General features: G+C 47.8%; 1 protein-coding gene across 6 annotated transcripts in view; it reads right to left on the bottom strand.

Moving 5' to 3' along the window:
- tep1 (telomerase-associated protein 1) overlaps positions 1 to 26,513 on the bottom strand; it is a 139,307-nt gene that overhangs the window by 80,821 nt on the left and 31,973 nt on the right. For all 6 annotated transcript variants that reach the window (XM_063060160.1, XM_063060158.1, XM_063060159.1 and 3 more), the window contains exons 10-19: positions 25,027 to 25,117; positions 23,623 to 23,800; positions 20,468 to 20,678; positions 16,393 to 16,545; positions 15,530 to 15,619; positions 11,790 to 11,911; positions 11,108 to 11,176; positions 10,383 to 10,535; positions 1,832 to 2,008; positions 1,128 to 1,248 (exon numbers count right to left, since the gene is read on the bottom strand). In XM_063060160.1, the coding sequence (XP_062916230.1) occupies positions 1,128 to 1,248; positions 1,832 to 2,008; positions 10,383 to 10,535; positions 11,108 to 11,176; positions 11,790 to 11,911; positions 15,530 to 15,619; positions 16,393 to 16,545; positions 20,468 to 20,678; positions 23,623 to 23,800; positions 25,027 to 25,117 (1,365 nt within the window). The remainder of the gene's footprint in view (positions 1 to 1,127; positions 1,249 to 1,831; positions 2,009 to 10,382; positions 10,536 to 11,107; positions 11,177 to 11,789; positions 11,912 to 15,529; positions 15,620 to 16,392; positions 16,546 to 20,467; positions 20,679 to 23,622; positions 23,801 to 25,026; positions 25,118 to 26,513) is intronic.

The raw sequence follows: 26,513 nt of genomic DNA, 5'->3' as shown, positions 1-26,513 counted from the left end.
AGACCTTCCCACCAGTGGAAACATCTCCACTCTCCTATTGCCCTCCCTGGACTTGAAACATTTGGAGAGTTGACCCTTGTTCTACTAGGCACCGAAGAACATAATTCCTATTCCTTTTTGTAACTAGACAACCCTCTTATCCCAGTAATTAGCCTTGGGGAATCTCTTCTGGACTGTTTCCAATATGCATAACGTTCTGTATGTAACTGTACGATTCTACACAATACCTCCTCTTGCCTCTGCCCCCATCCTCTGGTCAGGAGACCAGACCTCAGCAGAATGTTTCAGAGGCAGGCTCACTGAGAACCTGTATTATTGAGTAAGGGATCTCCACTCTATTTTGACACAGTCTCAGATTTGCACAATGCAGCATGGAGACAGGCTGTTTGGCCCAATTTGTCCAACTAAGCTAACTGTATTTGTGCACAGTCAACCCCCATCCCCTAAACCATTTGCACTCCATGTACATGCACAAACGCCATTGCAACTGTGCCCACCTCAACCTCTTCCTCTGCCGGCTCGTTCCACATACCTGTGTGTGAAAAACGTCCTGTTTAAATCTTTCCCCTCCTGCCTTAAGCCTGTTCCCTCTGGTTCTGGACTCCCTACCCTGGGGAAAAGACTCCATCTATCCCTTCTGTGCTTTGCTTTGCTTCATTTGATAAACCTTTATCGGCCTCCATTGCTCCAGGGAAGACAGCCTTTATAATTCACCTTGGTGAAAGCCCTGTGATCTTTTTGATCCTATCATACCCTTCCTACTTTGCCTTTCCAATGCATATACTCATCTAAATACTTTTTAAATCTTTCTTCTCTGACCGTAAATCTATGCCCTTTAGTTTTAAACACCCTACCCTGGGAAAATATCATGGTCATCTACTTCCTTAGGCAGGGAGACCAGACCTGTACACAATATTCCAGGGGTGGTCTCACTGGGACTCTATAAATGGAGCCAGGGCTCTCTAGTCCCGCACTCACCCCTATCACTTTCAGGTGGGAGAGCAGACCTCTGTCCCCGATAAGAGTTCAACATCCCAACCTCCGTCTAGTACTGCACTCAAAAGGGGAACGTGTAGCTTTGGTAGAGGCCAATGGGGTTTGAACATCCGAGCTGAGTTCTTCCTTACCCACTGGAACTGGGGCAGGTCTGGCAGGGAGTAGCTGTCCAGGATCTGTCCGTAACGCTCGCCCAGGATCAGCACGAAGAGCTGGCAGCGGGAAACCTCAGACAAGCAAAGCTCCAGTTGTCTGCGGATGGGGGAGAAGCAGTGGGAAGATAAGAAAGTCGTCGGAAGTGTGAAGGGGAGAGGGGGAGTGAGGGCAGGACGGCAATATGAAAGGAGGAGAGTCCCGGCGATGGGTGAAGAGTCACCCTGGAGTCACAGCGTGCGTGGTGGGGGGGGGGGGGTGGGGCAGAGGTCACATCCCTCACATCCCAGGATGGCGCTCGGAGGGATGTCACGCTAAGGGATAGTGGGGTGGGGTCAGAGGGAGGAGGTCGTGCAGGGTTGCAGAAGGGTCAGGTGGAGTTCATTCCCAAGGGTCAGGGGGTCAGTGTCAATGGAAATTCACATCTAAAGGTTACGGATCAGTGTCAGAGTCACAACAGGATCATGAGGTCAGTGTTGTAGGAAAGGTCATAGGGTCAGTATCAGAGGAAGATCATGCCAGACCTTCATAAGGTCGGGGGCTAGCGACCAAGACTAATTGAGGGAGGTGCTAAAGACTAAGGGTCACGGGGTCAGAGTGGGGTTCTGACCAAAGGTCAGGGATTGGAGGGAAATCGTGGCTGAAGGTCACAGGGGTCAGAATCGAAGTCCAGGCCACCTACCTGTTGCTGCGGCTCTCCTCCTCGGTGATGCCCCAGCGCAGGTCGACCTCCTGCAAGTGAATTCGGTGGGGAGCAGCCCTCGCCCGCAGCTCGGGGAGGACGGCGCGCACCAGCAGGTCCCGCTCCCCTGCCATGTCCCGGAACGTGGAGGAGACGAAGATCCGGACAGTCCTCCACCTGCAGGGAAACGGGGTTGTGGGGTCAGAGCCGTCGGAGGGGAGCGGTCCGAGGAGGGAAGGGGCTGGCACTGTTAAACCGCCTTTTTTTAAAATAATACTTTTTTAAGATTTGTACTTTTTAACAAACTCATGAATTTTTCAAACTCACTGACAGAAGCGGTATAGCAGCTAAACTAACAGTTTGTCATCTTTCTTACTGGTAAGTATTAACACATTACAGATATGTAAATGTTTTAATTATGTAGCCTATTAATCACGAAGGAATTTTCATTATCTTATCTATGAAAGTGATTTTTCAGAAACGCCATCTTTTATTTTTTTATTCCTTTGTCTTATACTCCTTAGCATTAATCCCCCTCATAGAATCATTTCTCAGCTTTTCCTTTAGTTTGCACGTTTGTTTGCATTCTAAAATAAACAGAAATTTTGGAATTAAGACTACTTACTGTTTTTGACTCCTGAACGAACCTGAAGGATCAGAAATTGGCATTTATTTCAAGGGGGAATAGAATACAAAAGCAAGGGGATAATGCTGAGGCTTTGTAGAATACAAGTCAGGCCACACTCTGAGTATTGCCAACAACTTTGGGCCCCATATCTCAAAGTATGTGCTGTCATTGGAGAGAGTCCAGAGGAGGTTCACGAGGATGATTCCAGGAACGAAGGGGTTAACATATGAGGTAGTTTTGGTAGGTTAACATATTTGGTAGTTTTGGTCCTGTACTCACTGGAATTTATGCAGGGAGGAGGATCTCATTGAAACCTACCGAATGTTGAAAGGACTCGATAAGGTGGACGTGGGGGTATCCTGAATTTTGTTCTAAAAGGCCACCCCTCAATTTTGAGGCTGTGCCCTCTAGTTTTGGATACCCCCACCAGAGGAAACATCCCCTCCACTTTCACCTTATCTAGTCCTTTCAACATTCAATAGGTTTCAATGAAATTCCCACTCCCCCGCATTCTTCTAAATTCCAGCCTCAGCATTATCTCCTCAGCATTATATTCTATTGCTGTTGAAATAAATGCCAACATTGTATTTTCCTTCTTTACCACAGACTGAAGCTGTCAAATTAACCTTCTGGGAGTCTCCTAAGTCCCTCTGCACCTCTGATGTTTGAATTTTCTTCCCAGTTAGATAATGGTCTGCATTTCTGTTCCTTTTACCAAAATGCATTATCATACATTTCCCAACAGTGTATTCTATCTGCCACTTTTTTGCCCATTCTTCCAATTTATCAAAGTCCTTCTGCGATCAGCACTACCTACTCCTCCACCCATCTTTGTATCATCTCCAAACTTTGCCACGAAGCCATCAATTCCATGATCTAAATAACTGATAAACAATGTGAAGAGTAGCGGTCCCAACACTGACCCCTGAGGAACACCACTAGTCACTGACACCCAACCAGAAAAGGGCTCCTTTATTCCCCCTTGCTGCTCCCTCCTGCCTGTCAGTCATTCCTCTATCCATGTCAGTACCTTTCCTGTAATGCCATAGGCTTTTATCTTGTTAAACTGCCTTGTGTGGCACTTTATCAAATAACTCCTGAAAATCCAACTAAATGACATCCATTGCCTTTCCTTTGTCCACCTTGCTTGTTACTTCCCCGAAGAACTCTAACAAATTTGTCAGGCAAGATTTCCTTTACAGAAACCATGCTAACTTTGACTTATTTTATCATTAATCTCCAAGTACCCTGAAACCTCATCCTTAAGAATGGACTCCAACACTTTCCCAACCACTGAGATTAGGCTAACTGGCCTATAATTTCCTTCCTTTTGCCTTTCTCCCTTTTTAAAGAGTGGAGTGACATTTGCAATTTTCCGGTCCTCCGGAACCATGCCAGAATCAAGTGATTCTTGAAAGATCGTAACAAATGCACCTGCTATCTCTTCAGCAACCTCTCTCAGGACTCTGGGATGTAGTCCATCTGGTCCAGGTGACTTATCCACCTTAAGACCTTTCAGTTTGCCTGGAACTTTTTCCTTTGTAATAGCAATGGCACTCACTCCTGCTTCCTGACACTCACGGACCTCTGGCACACTACTAGCATCTTCCACCGTGAAGACTGACGCAGAATACCCATTAAGTTCATCCGCTGTTTCTTTGTCCCCCATTACTACCTCACCAGCATAACTTTCCAGTGGTCCAATATCAACCCTCACCTCCCTTTTAATCTTTATATAACTGAAAAAACTGATTTTATTTCCCCTCGTATTTCACCTTTTCCCTTCTTATGGCTTTTTAGCTGCCTTTTGATTGATTTTAAAAACTTCCCAGTCACTTTTGTTGCATTATATGCTCTTTCCTTGGCTTTTATACTGTCCTTAACTTCCCTTGTCAGCCACGGTTGCCTACCCCCCGCCATTTGAGAACTTTTTCTGTTGGGCATATCTATCCTGCACCTTGTGAACTATTCTCAGAAACTTCAGCCACTGCTGCTCTGCCGTCGTCCACACCAGTATCAGATAGGTCCTTCTGCCCCTCCTCACACTAGGGGTTTGAGGAGAAAGATGTGAAGATTTTAATTCCCTACCCCGCCTCGCTCTAGCGTCTCTGCTTGTTGTCCATTTTGCGCATATGCAAGTTACATATAACTTATGCCAAGTAACACACACACAAAATGTATGTATTGCTTAACGTAAATTATGTCATCTTTATGATTACAAATTACATGTCCTTTCCAGTCCCAGTGATGGGTTGTGGCTAGAAAGTGTTGACTGATCATTTCCCTCCATAGACGCAGCCTGACGTGTTGAGTTCCTCCAGCAATTTGTGTTGCTTAAGATTTCCAGCACCTGCAGAAGCTCATATGTACCTCTACTATTTACCATATAGAACAGCACCATGTGGTCCACAATGTTATGCTAACCCTTTAATCAACTCCAAGATCAATCTAACCACAGAAGCGTAGTGGTTAGCATGACACTATTACAGCTCGGGGGCGTCAGAGTTGAGTGTTCAATTCCGCTATCCTCTGTAAGAAAATTTGTATATTCTTCCAGCGTGCATGTGGGTTTCCTCTGGGTCCTCTGGTTTCCTCCCACAAACCAAAGACGTACCAATGACCAATTAGTAGGCTAATTGGTCATTGCAAATTGTCCTGTGATCAGGCTAGGGTTAAAAATCAGTGGCTAGCTGGTTTCCATAATTAGAGGAGCAGAAAACAGACATGGATGGTATGTTGCCCCCTAGGTGCCAGGTCAGGGATGACTTGGGTTGGATTCACGGTATTCTAAAGGGGAAGGGTGAACAGCCAGATATCATGTTACATATCAGTGTCAATGACATAGGTAGGAAAGGAGAATAGATCTTGAAGAGAAAATCTAGGGAGCTGGGTAGTAATCTCTAGATTGTTGCCTGTGTCTCGTACCAATCAGTGTTAGGGATGATTTGGCAGATGAATGCATGGCTGAAGACATGGCGCAGGGGGCAGGGTTTCAGATTTTGTGATCACTGGGATTTCTCCCAGGGAAAGCGTGATCTGTGCAGAAATGACAGGTTACAACCGAACCCGAGAGAGACCAATATCTTCACAGGCAAGTTTGCTAGAGCTGTTGGGGAGGGCTTAACCTAATTTGGCAGGGGTGCAGGAACCAGAGGGATAGGGCTGAAGATGGGGCAGTCGACATACAACTAGATACTAGTATGTAGTGAGACTGTGGGGTGGGACAGGCAGATGATAGGGCAAAATTGCAGTCAGTGGGGTGAGTTAAAGTGTAATAGGGGGCCAAAATCAAAAAGGATGATGAATGCAGGACTAAAGGGGCTTTATTTAAATGCACACAGTTAACAGAATAAGGTAGATGATCTCGTAGCGCAGTTAGAAATTGGCAGGTATGATGGGCATCTCTGAGTCGTGGCTGAAAGAAAATCAAAGGTGGAAGCATAACGTACAAGGACACACACTGTATTGAATGGACAGGCAGGTAGCCGGGCAGGGGGTGGTGGGAGGGAGAAAGTGTTGGTAAAAAATGAAATCAAATCCTTAGAAAGAGGTGACATAGGATTGGAAGATGGAGAATCCTTGTGGGTAGATTTAAGAAACCACAATGATAAAAAGACCTTGATGGGAGTTGTATATAGGCTTCTGAACGGTAGCCAGGATGTGGGATACAAATTACAATGGAAGATAGAAAAAGCATGTTAAAAAGGGGAATGTTGCGATAATCATGGAGAATTTCAATATGCGGACAGATTGGGGAAAATCAGGTTGGTGCTGGATTCCAAGAAAGAGAATTTGTGAAATGTCTACAAGATGGCTTTTTAGAGCAGCTTGTGGTTGAGCCCACCAGGAGAATGGCAATTCTGGACAGGGTGTTATGTAATGTCTCAGATTTGATTAAGGAGCTTAAGGCATAGGAACCCTTAGGAGATAATGATCATAATGTGATAGAATTTACCCTACAGTTCAAGAAGGAGCAGCTGAAATTGGATGTATCAGTATTACAATGGAGGAAAGGGAATGCAGAGGCATGAGAGAGGAGCTGGACAAAGTTGATTGGAAGGAAACACCTGCACAAATGACGGCAGAATTGCAATGGTTGGTGGGAAATTTGGAAAGAGCAGTAAAGATTTATCCCCAAGATGAAGAAGTATCATAAAGGGGGGATGAAGCTAAGCTGTGGCTGACAAGTGAAGTCAAAGACAGCTGAAAAGCAAAAGAGAGGGCATATAACAAAAATTAATGGGAAGATAGCGGACCGGGAAGCTTTTAAAAACAAACAGAAAGCAACGAAAAAAGCCATAAAGAGGAAAAAAAAAGATAAAATAGGAAGGTAAACTAGCCAATAATATGAAAGAAAATACAATTCTCGAAAATACGAAAGAATATATTTTTCAATATTATAAACAGTAATAGAAAAATAAGAATGGATATCAGACCGCCTGGAAACTGACACTGGAGAGGTAGTAATGGGGTCCAAAAAAATGGCGGACGAATTTAGTAAATATTTTATGTCACAGTCGAAGATACGAACAGTATGCTAAAAATGCGATAGTATCGGGGGCAGAGGTGAATATAGTTGCTATTACTAAAGGGATTTTACTATTACTAAGGAAGCTGAAAAGTCTGAAGGTAGACAAGTCACCAGGAGCAGATGGACTATACCCCAAGGTTCTGAAAGAAGTACCTGAAGAGATTGTGGAGGCATTAGTAATGATCTTTCAAGAATCACTAGATTGTGGAATGGTTCCTGAGGATTGGAAAATTGCAAATATCAGTCCAGTCTTTCAGAGGGAGGCAGAAGATAGGAAATTATAGACCAGTTAGCCTGACTTCGATGAGTCAATTATTAAGGATGGAGGTATTTGGAGACAAGATAAAATTGGCCAAAGTCAGCATGGTTTTCTAAAGGGGAAATCTGGCCTGACAAATCTGATAGAATCCTTCGAGGAAATAATAGTCAGGATACACAAAGGAGAGTGGATGTTGCTTAATTGGATTTTAAGATTTTGACAAGGTGCCACATATGAGGCTACTTAACAAGAGCCCATGTTATTACGTGGAAGGGACTATCATGGACCAAATATTGGCTGACTGGCAGGAGGCAAACAGTGGAAGTAAAAGGACTTTTTTCTGGTTGGCTGCCATTGCCTAGTGGTGTGTCACAGGTGTTGCTGTGGGACCACTTCTTTTCAGGTTATACATTAGTGATTTGGATAAAGGAATTGATGGCTTTGCGGCCAGGCTGGCAGACAATACAAGAATATGTGGAGGGACAGGCAGTGTTGAGGAAGTAAGTGTCTGCAGAAAAACTTGGACAAATTGTGGGAACAGGCAAAGAAGTAGGAGATGTACTACAATGTAGAGAAGGGCATGGTCATGCAATTTAGAGGAAGGACTATTTTCTATATGGCGAGGAAATTAAAAATTTCAGAGGTGCAAGGTGACTTGGGAGTACTCTTGCAGGATTCCCTAAAGGATAACTTGCAAGTTAAGTTGGTAGTGAGCAAAGCAAATGCAATGTTAGCATTTATTTCCAGAAGATTAGAGGGCAAAGACAAGGATGTAATGCTGAAGCTTTATAAGCTGTTAGTCAGACGGCAGTTAAGAGTATTGTGAACAGTCTTGGGTGCCTTATCTAAGAAGAAAATGTGCTAGCATTGGAGAGAGCCCAGGAGAGGTTCACAAGAATAATTCCCGGAATGAAAGGGTTTACATATGACAAGCATGTTATGGCTTTGGGCCTGTACTCACTAGAGTTCAGAGGAATGTGGAGGGATCTCATGGAAACCTATTGAATATTGAAAGCACTAGACAGAGTGGAAGTGGAGAGACCATCTCCTATAGTGATGGTTGTGGGACCAGAGTGCAGAGCCACAGAATTGAGGGACATTCATTTCAAACAGAGATGAAGAAAGATTTGTTTAGCCAGGTGGTGAATTTCTGGAAGCCACTGTCGCAGAGGGCTGTGCAGGCCGAGTCATTGGGTATAATTAAGATGGAGGCTGATAATAATAGGCATCTGTTCGTCTCGTGAGACCATGGATTTGCGCCTTGGAAGGTTTCCAGGGCACAGGCCTGGGCAAGGTTGTATGGAAGACCAGCAGTTGCCCATGCTGCAAATCTCCCCTCTCCATGCCACCGATGTTGTCCAAGGGAAGGGCATTAGGACCCATACAGCTTGGCACCGGTGTCGTCGCAGAGCAACGTTTGGTTAAGTGCCTTGCTCTAAGGACACACACGCTGCCTCAGCTGAGGCTCGAACTAGCGACCTTCAATTCACCAGACAAACGCCTTAACCACTTGGCCACGCGATAGGTTCTTGATTAATCAGGGTGTTAAAGGTTATGGGGAGAGGCAGAATGGGGTTCGGGGGATAATAAATCAATTATCGAATGGCAGAGCAAACTCGATAGAGCAAATAGCCTAATTCTGCTCATGTCTTATGATCTTATCCCTCTGTTCTTCCGCAGCTTTTTAAGAACCCTGCCATTAACCTTGAATTCTGTCTTCAAATTCAACCTTCCAAAGTGAATCACTTCACACTTTTCCCCAATTGAATTCCATCTGAAACTTCCTAGCCCAGCTCTGTCAATGTCCCATTCTAACATATGGTAACCTTCCACACTATCCACAACACCACCGACCTTTGTGTCATCTGAAAACTGATTAAGCCACCCCTGATTAAGTCATTTATAAAAATCACTTTACAGCTCTAAGATCAGTGTTCAATTCCACACGAAATTCTTCCAGGTGCTCCAGTTTCCTCCCACATTCCAAAGATGCATGGTTTGAAGTTACTGAGTTGTGGACGTGCTATGTTGGTGCTCTGAGGCTCCACTCGTGGGCCAGCCATCACAAATTTTGCTGATTTGATTTGATGCAAAACGACACACTGTAGGTTTCGATGTACCTGTGATAAATAAAGCTACTCTAGAATAAAAGATAAAAATCATAATAAGCAGGAGTCCCAGAATAGATCTCTGCAGAATATCACTCATCACGGACTTCCAGGCAGAATATACTATCTACACCCACCCACTGCCTTTTGCGGGCAAGCCAATTCTGAATCCACAGATCAAGTTTTCCTGGATCCTATGTCTCCTGATTTTCTAAATGAGCCTACTGTGGGGAACCTTGTCAAGCACCTTACTAAAATCCATAGACACCACATCCACCGCAATGTCTAAATGTTAACTGATGATTGTTGTTGTCTTGTGCTACGCCTCCACTGCAGATACAGCTACTTTTCATGACACGTACAGAACTGTGCAAAGGTCTTTGGCTCCCCAGATTTTTGTTTATATGGGTTTCTAACTGCATGGCCTTCACAGAGCCTTGATCGTAACATCATTGAGGCTGTCCAGGATTACCTAGAGAGGCAGAAGCAAGACAGCCAAACTCTGTAAAAGAACTGTGGCAAGTTCTCCAAGATGCTTGGAACAACCTACCAGCTGATTTTCTTATAAAACTGCATGACAGTGTACTTAAGAGATTTGATGCAGTTTTAAAGGCAAAGCGTGGTTACACCAAATAGTCATTTAATTTTAGGTTTCACTGTTTGCTGCTCTTTATAGTAATTTTTTAGATATTTAGAAACTTTTCACTGCATTCTTTTTGCAAGCATCTTTGCTTTACAGACTTGTTTTTACATGGGCCTAAGACTTTTCAGAGTTCTGTATAGTTTGTGTGTCTCTGCCTGTGACAACAAGCAAGCTAGTGGGGAAAGTTTCTCACACAGTGGCTAGTGGGAAAGTGGAAAAAGCTGAAGCAGAGGAGGGAGAGGGAGGGACATCTACAATGGTTAGAAGACTTTTGGACAGATAGGGAACTTTGAGAGGGATATGAGCCAATCCCGGGCAAATGGGACCAGAGCAGATGGCAGCTTGGTTGGCATGGACAAGATGGGTTGAACGACTCTCTGACCTGTGGATGGGAGCCTGGAGAACACTGGAAAGGGAAGTTGGTTCCATCTCCTTGAGGACACGGACATTCTCTCGGGCTTTCGGAAGACGGAAGATGTCATCAATCTTCTCCACGTGTTCCAGGAGACGGCAGGAACCTCGCTCGCACAGAAACCTTGAGCAAGCAGATTTGAGCTCAGACTGGATAGTTACCGACAGCTTCCCAGTATCACACAGGACACATATCAGACCAGGGTCAAGGTAAGGCACAGGGCGAGGCTCCTTCCACACCGTCCCGTCACACACTCCCAGGGACAAGGTCAGACACAGGGTGAGACTCCCTCCACACCGTCCCATTATACACTCCCAGGGACAGGGTCAGACACAGGGTGAGGCTCCCTCCACAACGTCCCATCACACACCCCCAAGGACAGGGTCAGACACAGGGTGAGGCTCCCTCCCACACCGTCCCGTCACACACTCCCAGGGACAGGGTCAGACACAGGGTGAGGCTCCCTCCACAATGTCCTATCACACACAACCAGGGACAGGGTCAGACACAGGGTGAGGCTCCCTCCCACACCGTCCCATCACACACTCCCAGGGACAGGGTCAGACACAGGGTGAGGCTCCCTCCGCACCGTCCCATCACACACTCCCAGGGACAGGGTCATACATGGGTTGAGGCCCCCTCTGCACCGTCCCATCACTCACACCCACAAAATGTTCACTATTTTTCTGTCTTACCTTAAGATCTGGTCACTGTAGCCAAAGAGGGTGACATCATTTCCGCGGCTGCTCATTTCAGGGTCGATACTGTTGAAGCAGAGAGAGAGACAGAGAGGGATTAAGGTGTCCTTGCTCCTGCAGTAAACATCTGCAATTAATAAGCTTCAAGGAAACAGTCGGATAGGAGACCTCATTGTCCCTCTGCTCCTGGTTATTGGCCAACGTGTTTGTTCATAGACCCAGTTTCAGCCAGAGGGCTCAGGCTGTGCCAACTGCAAGCCCCTCTTCAGAGATGCCCGTGACCAGGTGAGGGAGAATGCAGTGTCCACGGGCACTTTGGAGGCTTTCTGAGCCCCTAACATTCTGTGAGAGGGAGGGAAAGAAATCTCCAGAATTCTCTCCTCAGAGAGCTGGGGGGAGTGGTTAGAAGATTAGAGTGACCAAGGTCACAAAAATCATAAATTGCTTCTCTTTCTACAGATGATCTACTGAGTGTCTCCAGCATCTTCTGTCCTCTCCCACTCCCACTGCCCTGCTTTCCCTTCCTGTCCATCTCCCCCACTGCCCATACTCTTCCTTCCACCCCACTCCATTCCACCTCCCTCCTGCTCATCCCATCCTCTCTCCCTTGGATGGGACACGACACTGCGCAACAAACCAACCTGACAAGAATAGCTTGGAGAAGAGGCCCTGGGCCTACCTTTTTCTCTGGGCTGAGAGATCCACCTGGACGAAGAGGAGGTTGCTGTTGACAAGGCGACGGTAGACTTGGACCATCTCCTCCGTCTGTGAACTGCGGGACAGGTCCAGAAGGGTGTCGATCTGCCGGGTAAGGGGAGAAGAGTCAGGCAAACCCTCCTCTGCATTGCTCGGCGAAACAGACTCCACCACACGCCATCGTCCATTCTAGAGCAATTCCCCAGCCCCTGCCCCCTTCTGGTTACAGGGACTAGCCCAATTGTGGGACCCTCTCCACACTGCCAGTCCAACCACTAGATGGGGCGTTGGGTGGGGTTTGCCAAGGCCAAGGAAGCTTAGCAGCTCCTCTGCCCGGTCATAGGGCCAAGGCAATCTAGCAGGTCCCGTGACTTGTTCCTTTTTGAAACATCCCAACCGAACAAGCCACGGCTTTGCCCAGGAAATTGCACTGAGCTGGAGACCCAGCCCAGCCCGACACAAACCATTTAACCCCTCGCTGGACCCTTCCCTGCACTTCCGACTGCCTCGGGAACAGTAGACCACCCTCCCAACCCAGACCTCCTCTCTCCTGCCACGCAGAAGGTACAAACGCACATACCCCCAGGCTGAAGGGCAGATTCTACCGCACTATTACCTTGAGCAGATAAGGACAGACTCCTGATTTCCCAGTCTATCTTCTCGAGTCCCTTGCACCTCATTCTTCGCCTGCTCTGCGTTTTCTCTGTAATGTGATACCACATTCCACATCCTGTCACAGCTTTTCCTTTTGTGCAACCACGACGTACGCATGCCTCGAGCGCTCTGCCTGGATGGCACGCAAAATAGAACTTTTCTCTGCGCCACGCTGTGCAGATGCATCACAGCTTGATACGGCAACCGCTCCGCAGGAGACTTCAGAGTGCTCACATCACAGAAACCAGCCTCCCCCTCTACACCTCCAACTGCTTCAGTAAAAGCAGCCAACATAATCAAAGACCCCACCCATCCCAGACATTCTCTTTTCTCCCCTCCCATCAGGCTCGAGGACAGCTTCTATCCTGCTGTTAACAGTCTATAAAATAGCCGCCTAGTATCATAAATTGGACACTTAACTCCACAATCTACCCCACTCTGATCTTACAGTCTGCCTGCTTGCCTGCACTGCAGCTCCTCAGCAGCTCTAATTCCTTATTATTTTACCCTGTTCTACCTCAGTGCACTGCGTAATGATCTGTTCTGTACGAACAGTATGCAAGACAAGCTTTTCGCTGTACCTCAGTCATTGTCATCATTATGGGCTGTATCGTATGACGTGGATGATCATGGTCTTTCCGTGACCATGAATATCCTGGCCATATTTTTTTCTAACAGAGTGGTTTGCTATTGCCTTCTCCCGGGCAGTGTTTTTACAAGACTGTGGAGCAGGGGGGGTGGAGGGGCAGCCATTCTCAATGCTCTTCAGAGATTGTCCGCCTGGCGTCAGTGGTCGCATAACCAGGACTTGTGGTACGCTCCAGCTACGCATACAACCATCCACCACCTGATCCCATGTCTTCATGTAACCCTGATCGGGGGGAGGGGGTTGCAGTGGGCTGCACCTTGCGCAAGGGTGACCTACAGGCAAAAGGAGTGAAAGAGCACCTTACATCTCCTTTGGTAGAGACGCATCTCCTCTCTGCCACCCAGGATATGAGGCAATAATGCATCAATAACTTGTTAGAGGTGTACGGGGTGATAAATCGGCGGGAGGAGAGAGAGCAGCGCGCCACGTGTGCGCAGCCCTCCGGTGAAACATGATATCGTATCCGTTAAATATGGGCTGTGGACAATTCTGATTTGATGGAGACGAACGTGAAAGCACAGAGGAACATCTGGAGAAATTTCTGAAACGCTTGTTCGCTGCTGTCGTTACTGCATGATCGGGAATCTTCCGGAGGGAAGGCCTCAAAATCCCCGGCTTTGCCTGCTGTTAGCGACCGAGATTGAGGTCGAATCATTCGGACAGAGATGCCGCTCAGTACTCGGTGTCAGAGAGCTGATTCGGAGGCTTGAAGTTTTCGGATGACTCAGAGACGGATTGTGGTCGGGCATGGCAGGGAGAGTTTTTCTTCCTTCTCCTGTCTGCGTGAGATGTGGGACATTTGAGAGACTTTGAACTTTTTATTGTGCTCATGGACTTCTTCATCGAGTTATGGTATTGTTGCACTGTTGTAATTATATGTTATAGTTATGTGGTTTTGTCAGTTTTTTCAGTCCTGGTCTGTCCTGTGTTTTGTGATATCACACCGGAGGAAATATTGTATCATTTCTTAATGCATGCATTACTAAATGACAATAAAAGAGGACTGCATGTCTTCGTAATCTCAAAAGGCATAGATAGACTGGATAGCCAGGGCCTTTATCCCAGGGCAGTTATGGCTAATACTGGAGGACATAATTCGAAGGTGAATGGAGGAAAGTACAGGGGAGATGTTAAGATAGGGTTTAAAAAATATATATATACACACAAAGTTGTAAGTGCCTAGAACACGCTGCCTGGGTGGTGGTGGAGGCAGATACATTAGGGACATTTAAGGGACTCCTGGATAGGCACATGGATGGGTTATGTAGGAGGGAAGGGTTAGGTTGGAGGAGGTTAAGAGGCTGCTGCAACATGAGCTAAAGGGCGAGCAGTGATCTGTGCTGTTCTATGTCCCCAATTCCAATACCAAGTACCTCAGTACACACTCAGGGGCCACACTATCAAGTACACCTGTTCATTTATGCAAATACCTAATCAGCCAATCATGTGGCAGCGACTCAGTGCATAAAAGCAGGCAGATATGAGGGTGCGTTTCTTTAGCCAGAGAGCGGCGAATCTGTGGAAGGCCAAGTCATTTAGGGATGAGGTTGATAGATTCTTGATTAGTCTGGGCATGAAGGGAAATGGGGAGAAGGCAAGAGATCGGGCTGAGAGGGAAATGGATCAGCCATGATGGTGGAGCAGACTCGATGGGCCAAATGGCCTAATTCTGCTCCTGTATCTTATGGACGTGGTCAATGGGTTTAATTGTTGTTCAGACCAAACAGCGCAATGGGGAAGAAACGTGATCTGAGCGACTTTGATCATGAGATGATTGTTGGTGCCAGATGGGGTGGTTTGAGTATCTCAGCAGCTGATGATCTCCTGGGAATTTTACTAACAACAGTCTTTAGAGTTACAGAAAAAGCTACGAAAAATGATAAAACAATCAGCAAGCAGCAGTTCTGTGGGCATAAGCAACTTTTTAATGAGAGGTCAGAGATGAATGGCCAGAGAGGAAATTGACAGTAATTCACATGACCATGCGGTACAACAGTGGTGTGCAGAAGAGCATCTCTGAACGCACAACACATTGATCCTTGAAGTAGATGGGCTACGACAGCGAGAAGACCACAAACATACTGTACATTCAGTAGCTGTTTTATTAGGTAGCCACCGTATTAGGACTAATAACCTGAAATGTGTATTTCTTTTAATAACTATTTATTACTGTAATGAGAGTTTATACCAATATGATGGTTCTGACAGTTGCACACCCTCGAGGCACCATTTCCCTCTCTGCCCCTCCGCCTCTCTCCCTCTGCCTGGTTGGACTCACCCTCATTGCCACTATCTATCCCATTAACTGCACCTCATACTCCCCACACTTTCCCCACCTAGCCACCCCGTGCTGTCGAGGGCAGCCTATCCCCGCCCCTCTCGTCCACCGTCCCACTGCGCCTCGAGGCACTGGCACCCACCTGCACGTGATCTCGAATGCACTCGGTGAGGAAAGAGTGGGAAACGTCAGTCATGAACAAGCCATCCCCCTTGTCCGCGTCCTCCATTTCCTGCAGACAGAGTGTGCGGGGTGGGGAGAGAGGACAGGGGTGGTGAGGAGGGAAGGGGGCAGCATAAAATCAGGGAGTGGGGGGGTTTAGGGTGAGAGCGAGTGGGGGGGATATGGGGGGCAGAAGGTATGGGGATAGGGATGTTCATTGGGAAGGGGTTGACAGTTAGATCCAGTAGAATGACTCCCACAATGCCAACACACCTCCAGATGGAGGGCCCTGCCACTCTCCACTCACACCCGCCCCAACACCACGTCAGCACCACCCTCTCACCAGTACCTTACAGGGAGGGGCCTCCTCCTGCAGCATTACCAAGAGGAAAACACACTCTCCCCATTACGTTTTGCCGAGTCAGTTCCCTTCAGCCTCTTTATCTCCCCTCACCCCTCTCTTTCCCCCTCTCCACCACTGCTTTTCCCATTCCTCCTCCACTTCCGCCCTCCCGCCCCCAAGTCCATCTTGCCCCCTCCCCCTCCATCTCCTCCCCTTCATTTTCCCCAACCTTCTTCCTCCTCCAACCAACACCAAGGGACAGCCCGGCATCTCCATCATCCAAACAAAATCCCCTCCCTACCTGGCATGGCATGCATATTCCGCTCCCCTCTCCCCGTCCTCCCCCCAACCCTGCCACGAGGTCAACTGCTCAACTTGACCAAGGTCAGGGTGGAAGTTTGCAGTGCACCCGCCCCCACCATCCCCTGCCCCATTCCCCCCATCCCCAAACTCCCAACACCTGCCAGATCCTTGCGGTGGCGGTGGGGGAGAGCTCTGACCTTGGCCTGCTCTAGGACCTGGGTCACACCGGAGAGGATCGATCCGCAGAGAGCTTTCACTTCCCGGTGGGAACGGCTGGTGCACAGGACCAGGCGGCAATGCTCGCTGACGTGCTTGGCCATCAGTCCCAGCAGCACAGCGGTCTCCTGAAGCTAGGTGAAGAAGGGAAACGGCTGAGGAAAGCAGGAGCAAATAATATCATCAACACCAAGAATCGCATCAGTATGTGTGTGTTTCCTCAGGGGGCCAAGGAAATTCAGCACATCCCCAGCAATCCACACCAATGTTTATCAATATACCATCAACCTATCGGGTTGCGTCACAAACACCAAAAAATCTGCAGATGCCAAAAGTCCAAAAGCAACACACAAAGAAAATGCTGGAGAGACTCAGCAGGTCGGGCAGCATCTATGGAAAAGAGTAAACAGTCGATACTTCTGACCTAGACCCATTATCGCTGCTCTGACCGTGACCGCGAGAAGCTGCAGAGTTGTGGATGCGCCTCGGTAGATCATGGAAACCAGCCTCCTCTCCATGCCTCATTAAAGCAGCCAGCTTAACCAAAACCCCCTTCCTTCTCCCCCTTCCCCTTCCCGTCGGGCAAAAGCTCAAGAGCACCTCCCACCACGCTCAAGGACAGCTTCTACCCTGTTATCAGACCCTTGGAAGGACGTCTGGCATGATAAAAATGAACTCTTGATCTTCTCGTCAGGGCCTTTTGACTTGATTTGTTTCCCTGCACTGCACATTTGCTCTAACTGTAGCATTAAATTTTACATTCTGCTTTATTTTTCCTTTTGACTACTTCGATGTACTTGTGTATGGAAAGATCTGTCCGGATGGTGTGGAAACAAAAGATTTTCACTATAGCGGTTGATGCATGACAATAATAAACAAATTACAATGCTATTTGAATGGTGTTGATCTGCATCAGGTCTCATCTCAGCTCCTCTCCCAGTTCCCCAGTCTCAATTCCACCCTCCCCAATCTGTCAAGCATCCTTCTCTGCTAAATAACCATCTCCCTGATCTTGTAACTCTGTCCCCTTGTTCGTGACTCTCCCACCAGTAGGATCACCTCCACATCTCCCCTGTTACCCTCCCCAAGACATGGCATCTTTCACTACCCCAGCCCCCATTCTTCCAAACAACAATAAATACAATTGTTATTCCTTTTTAAAACACATAACCCTCTTATGCCAGGGAATTATTGCTGGGAATCCCATCTGGACTGTTTCCAACTGATGTATGGAATAAACTTAACTGTATAACTCTCCACAGAACCTATTCGAGTATTCTCCCTTCGCTTCCTCAAGTCAGAGAGCCAGATCCGTACACAATATTCCAGGGACTGTCTCATTGGGACCCTGCATTATTGGAGTAAGATGTCTCTCCTCCAGCACTCCATGTGAAGCAAGCCTCCCCTTCCTCTTCTTTGTTCCTCCTCATCTCCCCTCTCCAACTACTCCTCCTTCCCTTCTCCATTTCCATAACACCACAAGATATAGGAGCAGAAGTAGGCCATTTGGCCCATCAAGTCTGCTCCGCCATTCAATCATGGGCTGATCCAATTCTTCCAGTCATCCCCACCCCCCTGCCTTTTCCCCATACCCCTCAATACCCTGGCTAATCAAGAACCACCTTAAATACACCCAATGACTTGACCTCCACAGCTGCTCGTGGCAACAAATTCCAGATTTACCACCCTCTGACTAACGTAATTTCTCTGTATCTCTATTCTGAATGGACATCCTTCAATCCTGAAGTTGTGCCCCTTTGTCCTAGATTCCCCTACCATGGGAAATAATTTGGCCATATCTAATCTGTTCAGGCCTTTTAACATTCGGAATGTTTCTCTGAGACTTTCCCCCTCATTCTCCTGAACTCTGGAATACAGCCCAAGAGCTGAACCAAACCTGACCTGCCCACAATACAGTGGATTCTAGTTAATTGGGCCATAGGTTAACCAGGAAAGCCACTTATTTGGGACAGCTCTTAAAGAATAAAAACTAAATCTAGTAAACAGCTGGGATTAACTTCATTTATTTGGAACACTATGCTGCTTAATTGGGACAGGAGAGTGTTGCCAAATACTATCTAACTCGTGACAGTCACGTGCACTTACATGGCCTTTAGACACTACACAATGCTTAGAGCAATCAGTTTTTAAGATAGCTTCAGTTTAGCGTGCTTGTGTTTAAAAAGCAGTGATTTTTGTTGCTGATAGTTGTCGAGAAATAAGCAGTACGACAACTCAGAACTTTTATTCTCTGCACTTTCAAGCATTCAGACTTGGCTGGGAAACAGCCAGGAGTGAAAATGAAACGATTTCACTACTTCAAATTAGGAATTATGATGGTATCGACAATCATCTTGAATGTTACAACTAAAGTGAAGATTTGGAGGATGCAATCATCTAAAGGATTGTATGAAGGCAGTCCATTATCTACAGTATCTGTGATTATGTTCATTTACAATCAATCAAAAAAAAACATGGCAGGTGAATTCCTCTGTCAATAGCTACTCAGAATTAATACAGTTATACAGTAATGTAGATGTATTGATAGTGTTATAATATGTTCTGTATTTCATTTAACCACATGATTTGTTACTCAGTTAAACTGGGCTTGTCTGTTTTATACTTTTTAATTATTCCAATGCAGCTTTGGGACCTGCTTAACTGGGGCAAAATGTACTGGTCCCAAAATATCCCAATTAACTGGAATTCACAGTATTCCAAGGGGCAATGTCAATTGCACCCTATATTGTTGGCGTGAGATGTCTCTGCACTTTCACTCCCTCTGTCACACACCTCACCTTCTATAGGCCGAGAGACCAAACCTGTTCCCAATATTCACACTACAGGATCCACCTCTCACCTGCCAGATCTTGCTCCACCCCACACCGCCCACCCCTTTCTTTACACTGGCTATCTCCCTCTTTCTTTCCAGTCCTGATAAGGGATCTCGACCTGTAATACTGACTGTCCACTTCCTCCACAGAAAGTGCCCTGCCCTCTAAGTTCCTCTAGTGTTTTGGATGGGCTGCTTTGGAACTCCAGCATTTTAAGTCTCTTGTGTCTCCCAGGCACAACATCCGAGGGGTGGTCCCACCAGGACACTATCATTGGAGTAAGACATCCCCATTTTCTCATTGCCCCTTGTTAGAACAAATGATGTTGTGTGACATCTTAACCAACCCCAAGATCAATATTCCCTCCACGTAGCTCTCCTTGTTTCTATTAACCACGTGCCAAACTAAACGTTCCTAATCTGCCTCTACCATCACCCCCTGGCATTGAGTCCCAAGTATTTATCACTCTGATATAAAAGATTCATCTAATATCTTCCTTCCACTTTCCTCCAATCATTTTGAAAGGATGTCCACTCTTATCAGCCTGTGAAAAAGCTGCTGGCTCTCCATTTCGCCGATGTCGCTTAACATCTTCTGCACCGATATTAAGTCCCCACTCATCCTCCTTCACTCCAAAGGGAAAAGCCCTCGCTCGCTCAGCCTTTCTTCACAAGACGTGCTGCCTAATCCTGGTAGCATCTTGGTAAATATCCACTGTACCCTCTTTAAAGCTTCCACATTGTTTCTACAGCGAGGTGATCAGAATTGAACACAGCAATCCAAGTGTAGTCTTAAGCAGAGTTTTATAGAGCTGCAACATTACCTTGCAGCTTTTGAACTTAATTTTCTGACTAACGAAGACTAACAGCATAGGCCTTCTTCAGCATCTTGTCAACTGCACCAGAATTCATTCACCCCTTCACCCAATCTCCCCCCACCACCACAGATGCTGGTCACCTGCTAAAACTCCAGCAGATCAATTGTTGCCCCAGATTCCAGTGTCTGCAACCTCTTCATTCCTTTAGTCGCTGTGGATGGGACAGACCTCCAGTCCCCAGGGAAACATTTGGGCAGTCTTCTCGGGATGGCCTCTGGTGTTGGGACATCCTTGAAGGAGAACAGATCCACTCACGTTTTTTTGGGGTGGGAGGGTGGGCCTCTCTTGGTGCCTGAGAAAACTGACACGGGGCAGGGTGACAAGGGAGGCGGGAAGAGATCTCACCTTGGGGGCCCTAAGCTGGGTCTTGCTCTGGGTCCCGGGAAAGAAGTCGTCCCATGTCCCCTGCCAGGGCTGCTCCGTCAGCAGACCGACAGGACACAGGACGACGGTGCGGCCTGAGAGAGGGGGAATGTTGTGTGTGGCTGAGATCTCGATGGCATTCTCCAGGGCGTTCCTGTACTGATCCAGGAGGCTCCGGTCATACCGAACATTCCTGAAGGTGGGGGGGGAGGGGAGGAGAGGGTAGGGAGTGGGGGCACAGGGGGAGGGGAAAAAACAAATTTTATGTCATATGTCAGCCATAATAAACCTGATTCTGATCTTGTCTGGCATGAAAATACATTCAGAGGAGTAGAGCACAGAAATGGGCCCTTTGGCCCAACTTGTCCATGCCAACCCATTTGCCCAGTGAAGCCATTTGCCCGACCAAGATCTATGCCTTAAACTTTCCCCATCTGGCTACGTTTGGCCCATAGCTCTGCACAGCTTTTCTATCCATGTACCTGTCCAAGTAACTATCAAATGCAATTACACCAGCTCCGTCTGGCAGCTCCTTCCACATACCCATGATTCTCTGTGTGGAAGAAGTTGCCCCTCAGGTCTCATTTAAATCTTTCGCCCTCCCAACTTCTACCTGTGCCCTCTAGATTGTTATTTCCTTACTGAGAGTGTTGTCCACATCTCTGCCCCTCAGGATTTTATGCACCTCTATGAGGTCACCCTGAGTTTCCTACACTCCCAGCCAGCCCAGCATCTCCCTTTCACCCAGGCCCTCGAGTGTGTCAACATTCCCATAAAACTCCTCTTCACCCTTTACAACTTAATAGGGCCACTCCTCCAGCAGAGTGACCACAACTGTACACAATGCTCCAGGTGGCAGCCTCACCGATGTCTTGCACAATGGCAACGTAATATCCCAACACTTTCATTCAGTGCACTGACTGATGAAGACCAGCTTGGAAAAGATCATTCTGCCTACCTGTGAAGCCACTTTGAGGGAACTATGTATCTGTATGCCTCGGTGCCTTTATTCTACGACACTTCCCTGTGAGCGTCCTACCCAGTTTCTGTGCTGGATGGTTCACATACAGTACAGAACAGGAATAGGGACTCCAGACACAATAGCTGTGTTTATTAATTCTTTCGACCTTTCATGATCCACATTCCTCCATTCCCTGCGTATTTATCTCCCTATTTACAATACTCTTGAATCCTATCATCTTATCTGCCTTTACCACCACCCCACATTTCAGGCATCTAAATACCGTAGAAAAGATGCTCCACGTCTCCTCGAAATTTACCCCCTCTAAACTTAGACCCACACAGAGCGTGGAATATTACAGCATAATACAGATCTTTCAAATGATGTTGTGACAGCCTTTTAACTGACTACGCCTCATCTCCAACACAGACCCCCATTTTATCATCCATGTGCCTATTCAAGAGTTTCCTAAATGCCCCAAAGCATCTGCCTGTTCCAACTCCCGTGGCAGAGCACACACCCTCACCACTCTGTGTAAAGAACTTATCTCTGACATCACTCTTATACTTTCACCTTAAAATTATGTTCCCTATTTCCATCCTGGGGAGAATGTCTTTGGCTATCCACCCCATCTGTGCCTCTCATCTACTTGGACACCTCTACCGAGTAACTTCTCATCTTTCTTCACTCCAAAGAGAAAAGCACCAGTTCATTCAGCCTATCTTCATAACACATGCCCTCCAGTCCAGGCAGAATCCTGGGAAATCTCCTCGGCATCCTCTCGAAAGCTCCCACGTCCTTCCTCTAATTTGACCAGAACTGAACACAATATTCCCAGTGTTGTCTAGCCAGGAATTTTAGAGTCGTAGCATTACCTCGTGACTCTTGAACTCAGTCCCCTGACTAATGAAGGCCAACATGCTATACATCTTGTAAAACCAAACTTATCAACTCTAGTATTTGACCCTTTCACCTTGGGGGGAAAAAGTCTCCAGCCATCAATCCTATCTGTGCCTTTGATGATTTTATTAAGATTTGTCAGGCTACCTTCAGCCTCCAATGCTCTAGAGAAAATAACCCAAATCTACCCAGTCTCTGCTCACACCCTCTAATTCAGGGAACATCCTGGCGAACCTTCTCTGAACCCTCTCTGAAGCCTCTACATCTTTTCTGTAATGGGCGACCACAAAAGCACACACTTGAGCTGTTTTCGCTGAGAAAACAAAGTGTAGACGTTGTTGAGATTTTGATAGGTTGGACAATCAGAAACTTTTTCCCCAGGGTAGAAAAGTCAAGCCCCAGAGGATGCCTGCACATAAGCATACCCCTCTATGCCCTGCATATTCAAGTGTCTGTGCAAAAGCCTCTTAAACACCGCTGTTGTGTCTGCCGTCACCACCACTCTGGGCAGAGCACTCCAGGAACACACTGCTCTCTGTGTAAAAACAAATTTTAAAAAACTTGTCCCACACATCTACTTTGAACTTTCCTCCTCTCACCTTAAAAATTACAGATTCAGTTTATTCACTTCACAGGGACTTCAAAGTATCAAAGCACACACGTCGTTCGTGTCAACGACCGGATCAGTTCAGGAATGTGCTGGGAGCAGCCCACAAACGTCACCACGCTTCTGGTGCCAACGTATCATCCCCCCCACTCACTAATCCTAACCTCCACATCTTTGGAATGTAGGAGGAAACCAGAGCACCAGGAGGAAACCCAAGCATCACTGGGAGAACATACAAACTCTTTACCGACAGTGGCGGGAATTGAAACCTGGGCTGCTGGTGCAGTAAAGCGTTACGCTAACTGCTCTGCCACTGTACCGTCACGTTTGTTGTCGACAATGTGACATCTCTAACCTCAGAAAAGTACTCGGTGTCTCAACTTTACCTACTGCTCTCATCATTTTATTAACATCTGTCAGGTCTCCGCTCAGCCTCTAGTGCTCCACAGAAAATAACCCGTGTGTGTCCCCCTCTCCTTCCATCTTCAATCCTCCAATCTAGACATTCTGGCAAAATTCTCCTGCATCCTCTTCTACTGCTTTCCCGAAAGGGAAGTAATCACAACTGCATGTGCTGGAAGCCCTGGGAGGAGTGGACGCGGCGGGAAACCTTCTGCGTGAGGGATTGAGCGAGGCTGCCTCGTCACGTCCTCAGCAGACGCCACTTACTTGCGTTCCTGCAACTTCTTGAGTTTCCTGGTCACTTGGGTGGAGAGCGACGTGAAGGCACGGGCTGCAGCCTGGGACGGACGGGAACGGACCCTGAACCCCTGGAACCGACACTGCCGCTGGCGGATAGAGGCCATGACCTGCTGTATCATCTCCTGCCTGGACGGCAGGGGGTCGTCTGGCCAAGGGAGAGAGGAAAAAAGAGTCAGCTGTGGGGAGACGGGTGTGAAAAAATTCAGGGTCGATGTTAACCTGCTGATGGGGAAGTTTGTGCGGGGGCCTTCTCCCTGCACACGATCCCACCAGAAGGATGCAAGACAAGTGGGCTGGCTTCGCTTACAAAAGTTGCCTTCTCCCTCGCCTCTCCATTCATCACTGTAACACACTTCCATTCCTCCCTTGGCTCTTCCGTGCTTGCCTTTGACGTCCCTCACCTCCCACCTCGACCTTTCTTGCCTCTCTTCCCTCATGCTTCCACTGGCCCCCTTTGACCTTTCCCTCCCCTGCCCCTGACCTCATCCCTCCCCTCGTCCCTGACCTCATCCCTCCCCTGCCCCTGACCTCACCCTTCCCCTCGTCCCTGACCTCACCCTTCCCCTCGTCCCTGTCTTCTCCCTCCCCTGCCCCTGACCTCACCCTTCCCCTCGTCCCTGATCTCACCCTTTCCCTCGTCCCTGACCTCACCCTTCCCCTTGTCCCTGACCTCACCCTTCCCCTCGTCCCTGATCTCACCCTTTCCCTCGTCCCTGACCTCACCCCCTCGTCCCTGACCTCACCCTTCCCCTCGTCCCTGATCTCACCCTTTCCCTCGTCCCTGACCTCACCCCCTCGTCCCTGACCTCACCCTTCCCCTCGTCCCTGACCTCACCCCCTCGTCCCTGACCTCACCCTTTCCCTCGTCCCTGACCTCACCCCCTCGTCCCTGACCTCACCCTTCCCCTCGTCCCTGATCTCACCCTTTCCCTCGTCCCTGATCTCACCCTTTCCCTCGTCCCTGACCTCACCCCCTCGTCCCTGACCTCACCCTTCCCCTCGTCCCTGACCTCATCCTTCTCCTTGAACTCCCTCGCCACTAACCTCACTGTCCCAATTGGCACTGGCCAAAACTTCACCCTCCATGACCTCAGCTGTGTCCTCCCTATCTACAGCCTCAACCGTGCCCTCCCCCTTATCCTTCATGCTCATCCCTGACCCCCTCCCCACACTTCTTCACTCCCCTCGACCTCCACAGCTCTGCCTCAACCTTCTATTCCCCATTTCTCCCTAAACCTGACCTCAGAGAATCAGTGGGTATCCACATTGCCCACCCTCTCATCCATCCCCACACAACCCCACCACCTGTTACTTTCTTTCCCTCCCAATGTAAGAGGGCTCCCCCACCCTCCCCATCCCCACCCCACTCACCCTTGTGTTTCAGCCGCTCATCCAGCTCAGCGAGGACGCGGAAGGCAGCAAGGAACCGGAAGGGGAACTGGCGGCTGTGGATGACGGTTTTCTATGGAGAGACGGAGGGGGGCAGATGTTGGTCAGTCTCTGAGTAGACAGAAGGGGGTGGGGGGGGGGTTGGATAGCGTATTGCCACGGAGGTTCAAATGGAGCTGATTCACCCCTCCCCATTCACAGGGCAGGTTGCTTCTCTGAGGTCCCGCCCCCTCTGCCCATTGACCACGGAGTCCCTGCTCCCTCAGTCCTCACAGACTCAGGACTCCAGAGAACCTGCCCCCTATGAGGCTCCGACCGTTGACTCCCTCAGAAGCCCCACCCACTCAGCCTCCACCTCGCCTCAGGGGACCTAAGAGGATCCACTTCTCCAAGCATAAGAACGTAAGAAATAGGAGCAGGAGTCGGCCATCTGGCCCGTCGAGCCTGCTCTGCCATTCAATAAGATCATGGCTGATCTGGCCATGGACTCATCTCCACCTACCTGCCTTTTCCCCATAACCCTCAATTCCTCTACTATGCACTAATCGATCCAACCTTGTCTTCAATATATTTACTGGGGAAGCTTCCACCACTTCATTGAGCAGAGAATTCCACAGATTCACCACTCTCTGAGAAAAGCAGATCTCCTCATATCTGTCCTAAATCTACTCTCCTGAGGCTATTTCCCCTAGTTTGAGTCTCACCTACCAGTGGAAGCAACTTTCCTGCCTCTATCTTATCTATCCCTTTCATAATTTTATATGTTTCTATAAGATCTCCACTCATTCTTCTGAATTCCAGCAAGTACAGTCCAAGGTGGCTCAAACTGTCCTTATAGTCCAACCCCCTCATCTCTGGAATCAACCCGGTGAACCTCTGCACTGTTTCCAAAGCCAGTATATCCTTCCTCAAGTAAGGAGACCAGAACTGTATGCAGTACTCCAGGTGCAGCCTCACCAGTACCCTGTAGAGTTGCAGCATAACCTTCCTGCTCTTCAATTCAGTCCCTCTAGTAATGAAGACCAACATTCCATTTGCTTTCTTGACAGCCTGCTGCACCTGCAAACCAACCCTTTGTGATTCATGCACAGGCACTCCTAGTCTTCTGCACAGCAACATGCCGCAATTTTTTAACCACTTAAATAATAATCTGCTCTTTCATTTTCCTTCCAAAGTGGATGAGTTTGCATTAAGCAACATTGTACTCCATCTGCCAGACCTTTGCCCACTCACTTAACCTATCTATATCTCTCTGCAGACTCTTCATATCTCGTGCACTATTTGCTTTTCCACTCAATTTACTATCATCTGCAAACTTAGATACACTACACTCGGTCCCCTCTTCCAGATCATTAATGTATATGGTGAACATTTGCAGGCCTAGCACCGACCCCAGCAGTATAATGCTCACCACTGATCGCCACCCATGATTCCCAACTCTCTGCTTTCTTTTAGTTAACCAATCCTCT

The sequence above is a fragment of the Mobula hypostoma genome, chromosome 10 (genome assembly GCF_963921235.1).
Source record: "Mobula hypostoma chromosome 10, sMobHyp1.1, whole genome shotgun sequence".
Taxonomy (NCBI): Eukaryota; Metazoa; Chordata; class Chondrichthyes; order Myliobatiformes; family Myliobatidae; genus Mobula; species Mobula hypostoma.
Note: the sequence above shows the minus strand (reverse complement) of the source record. Positions and strands in the feature narration are given on the sequence as shown.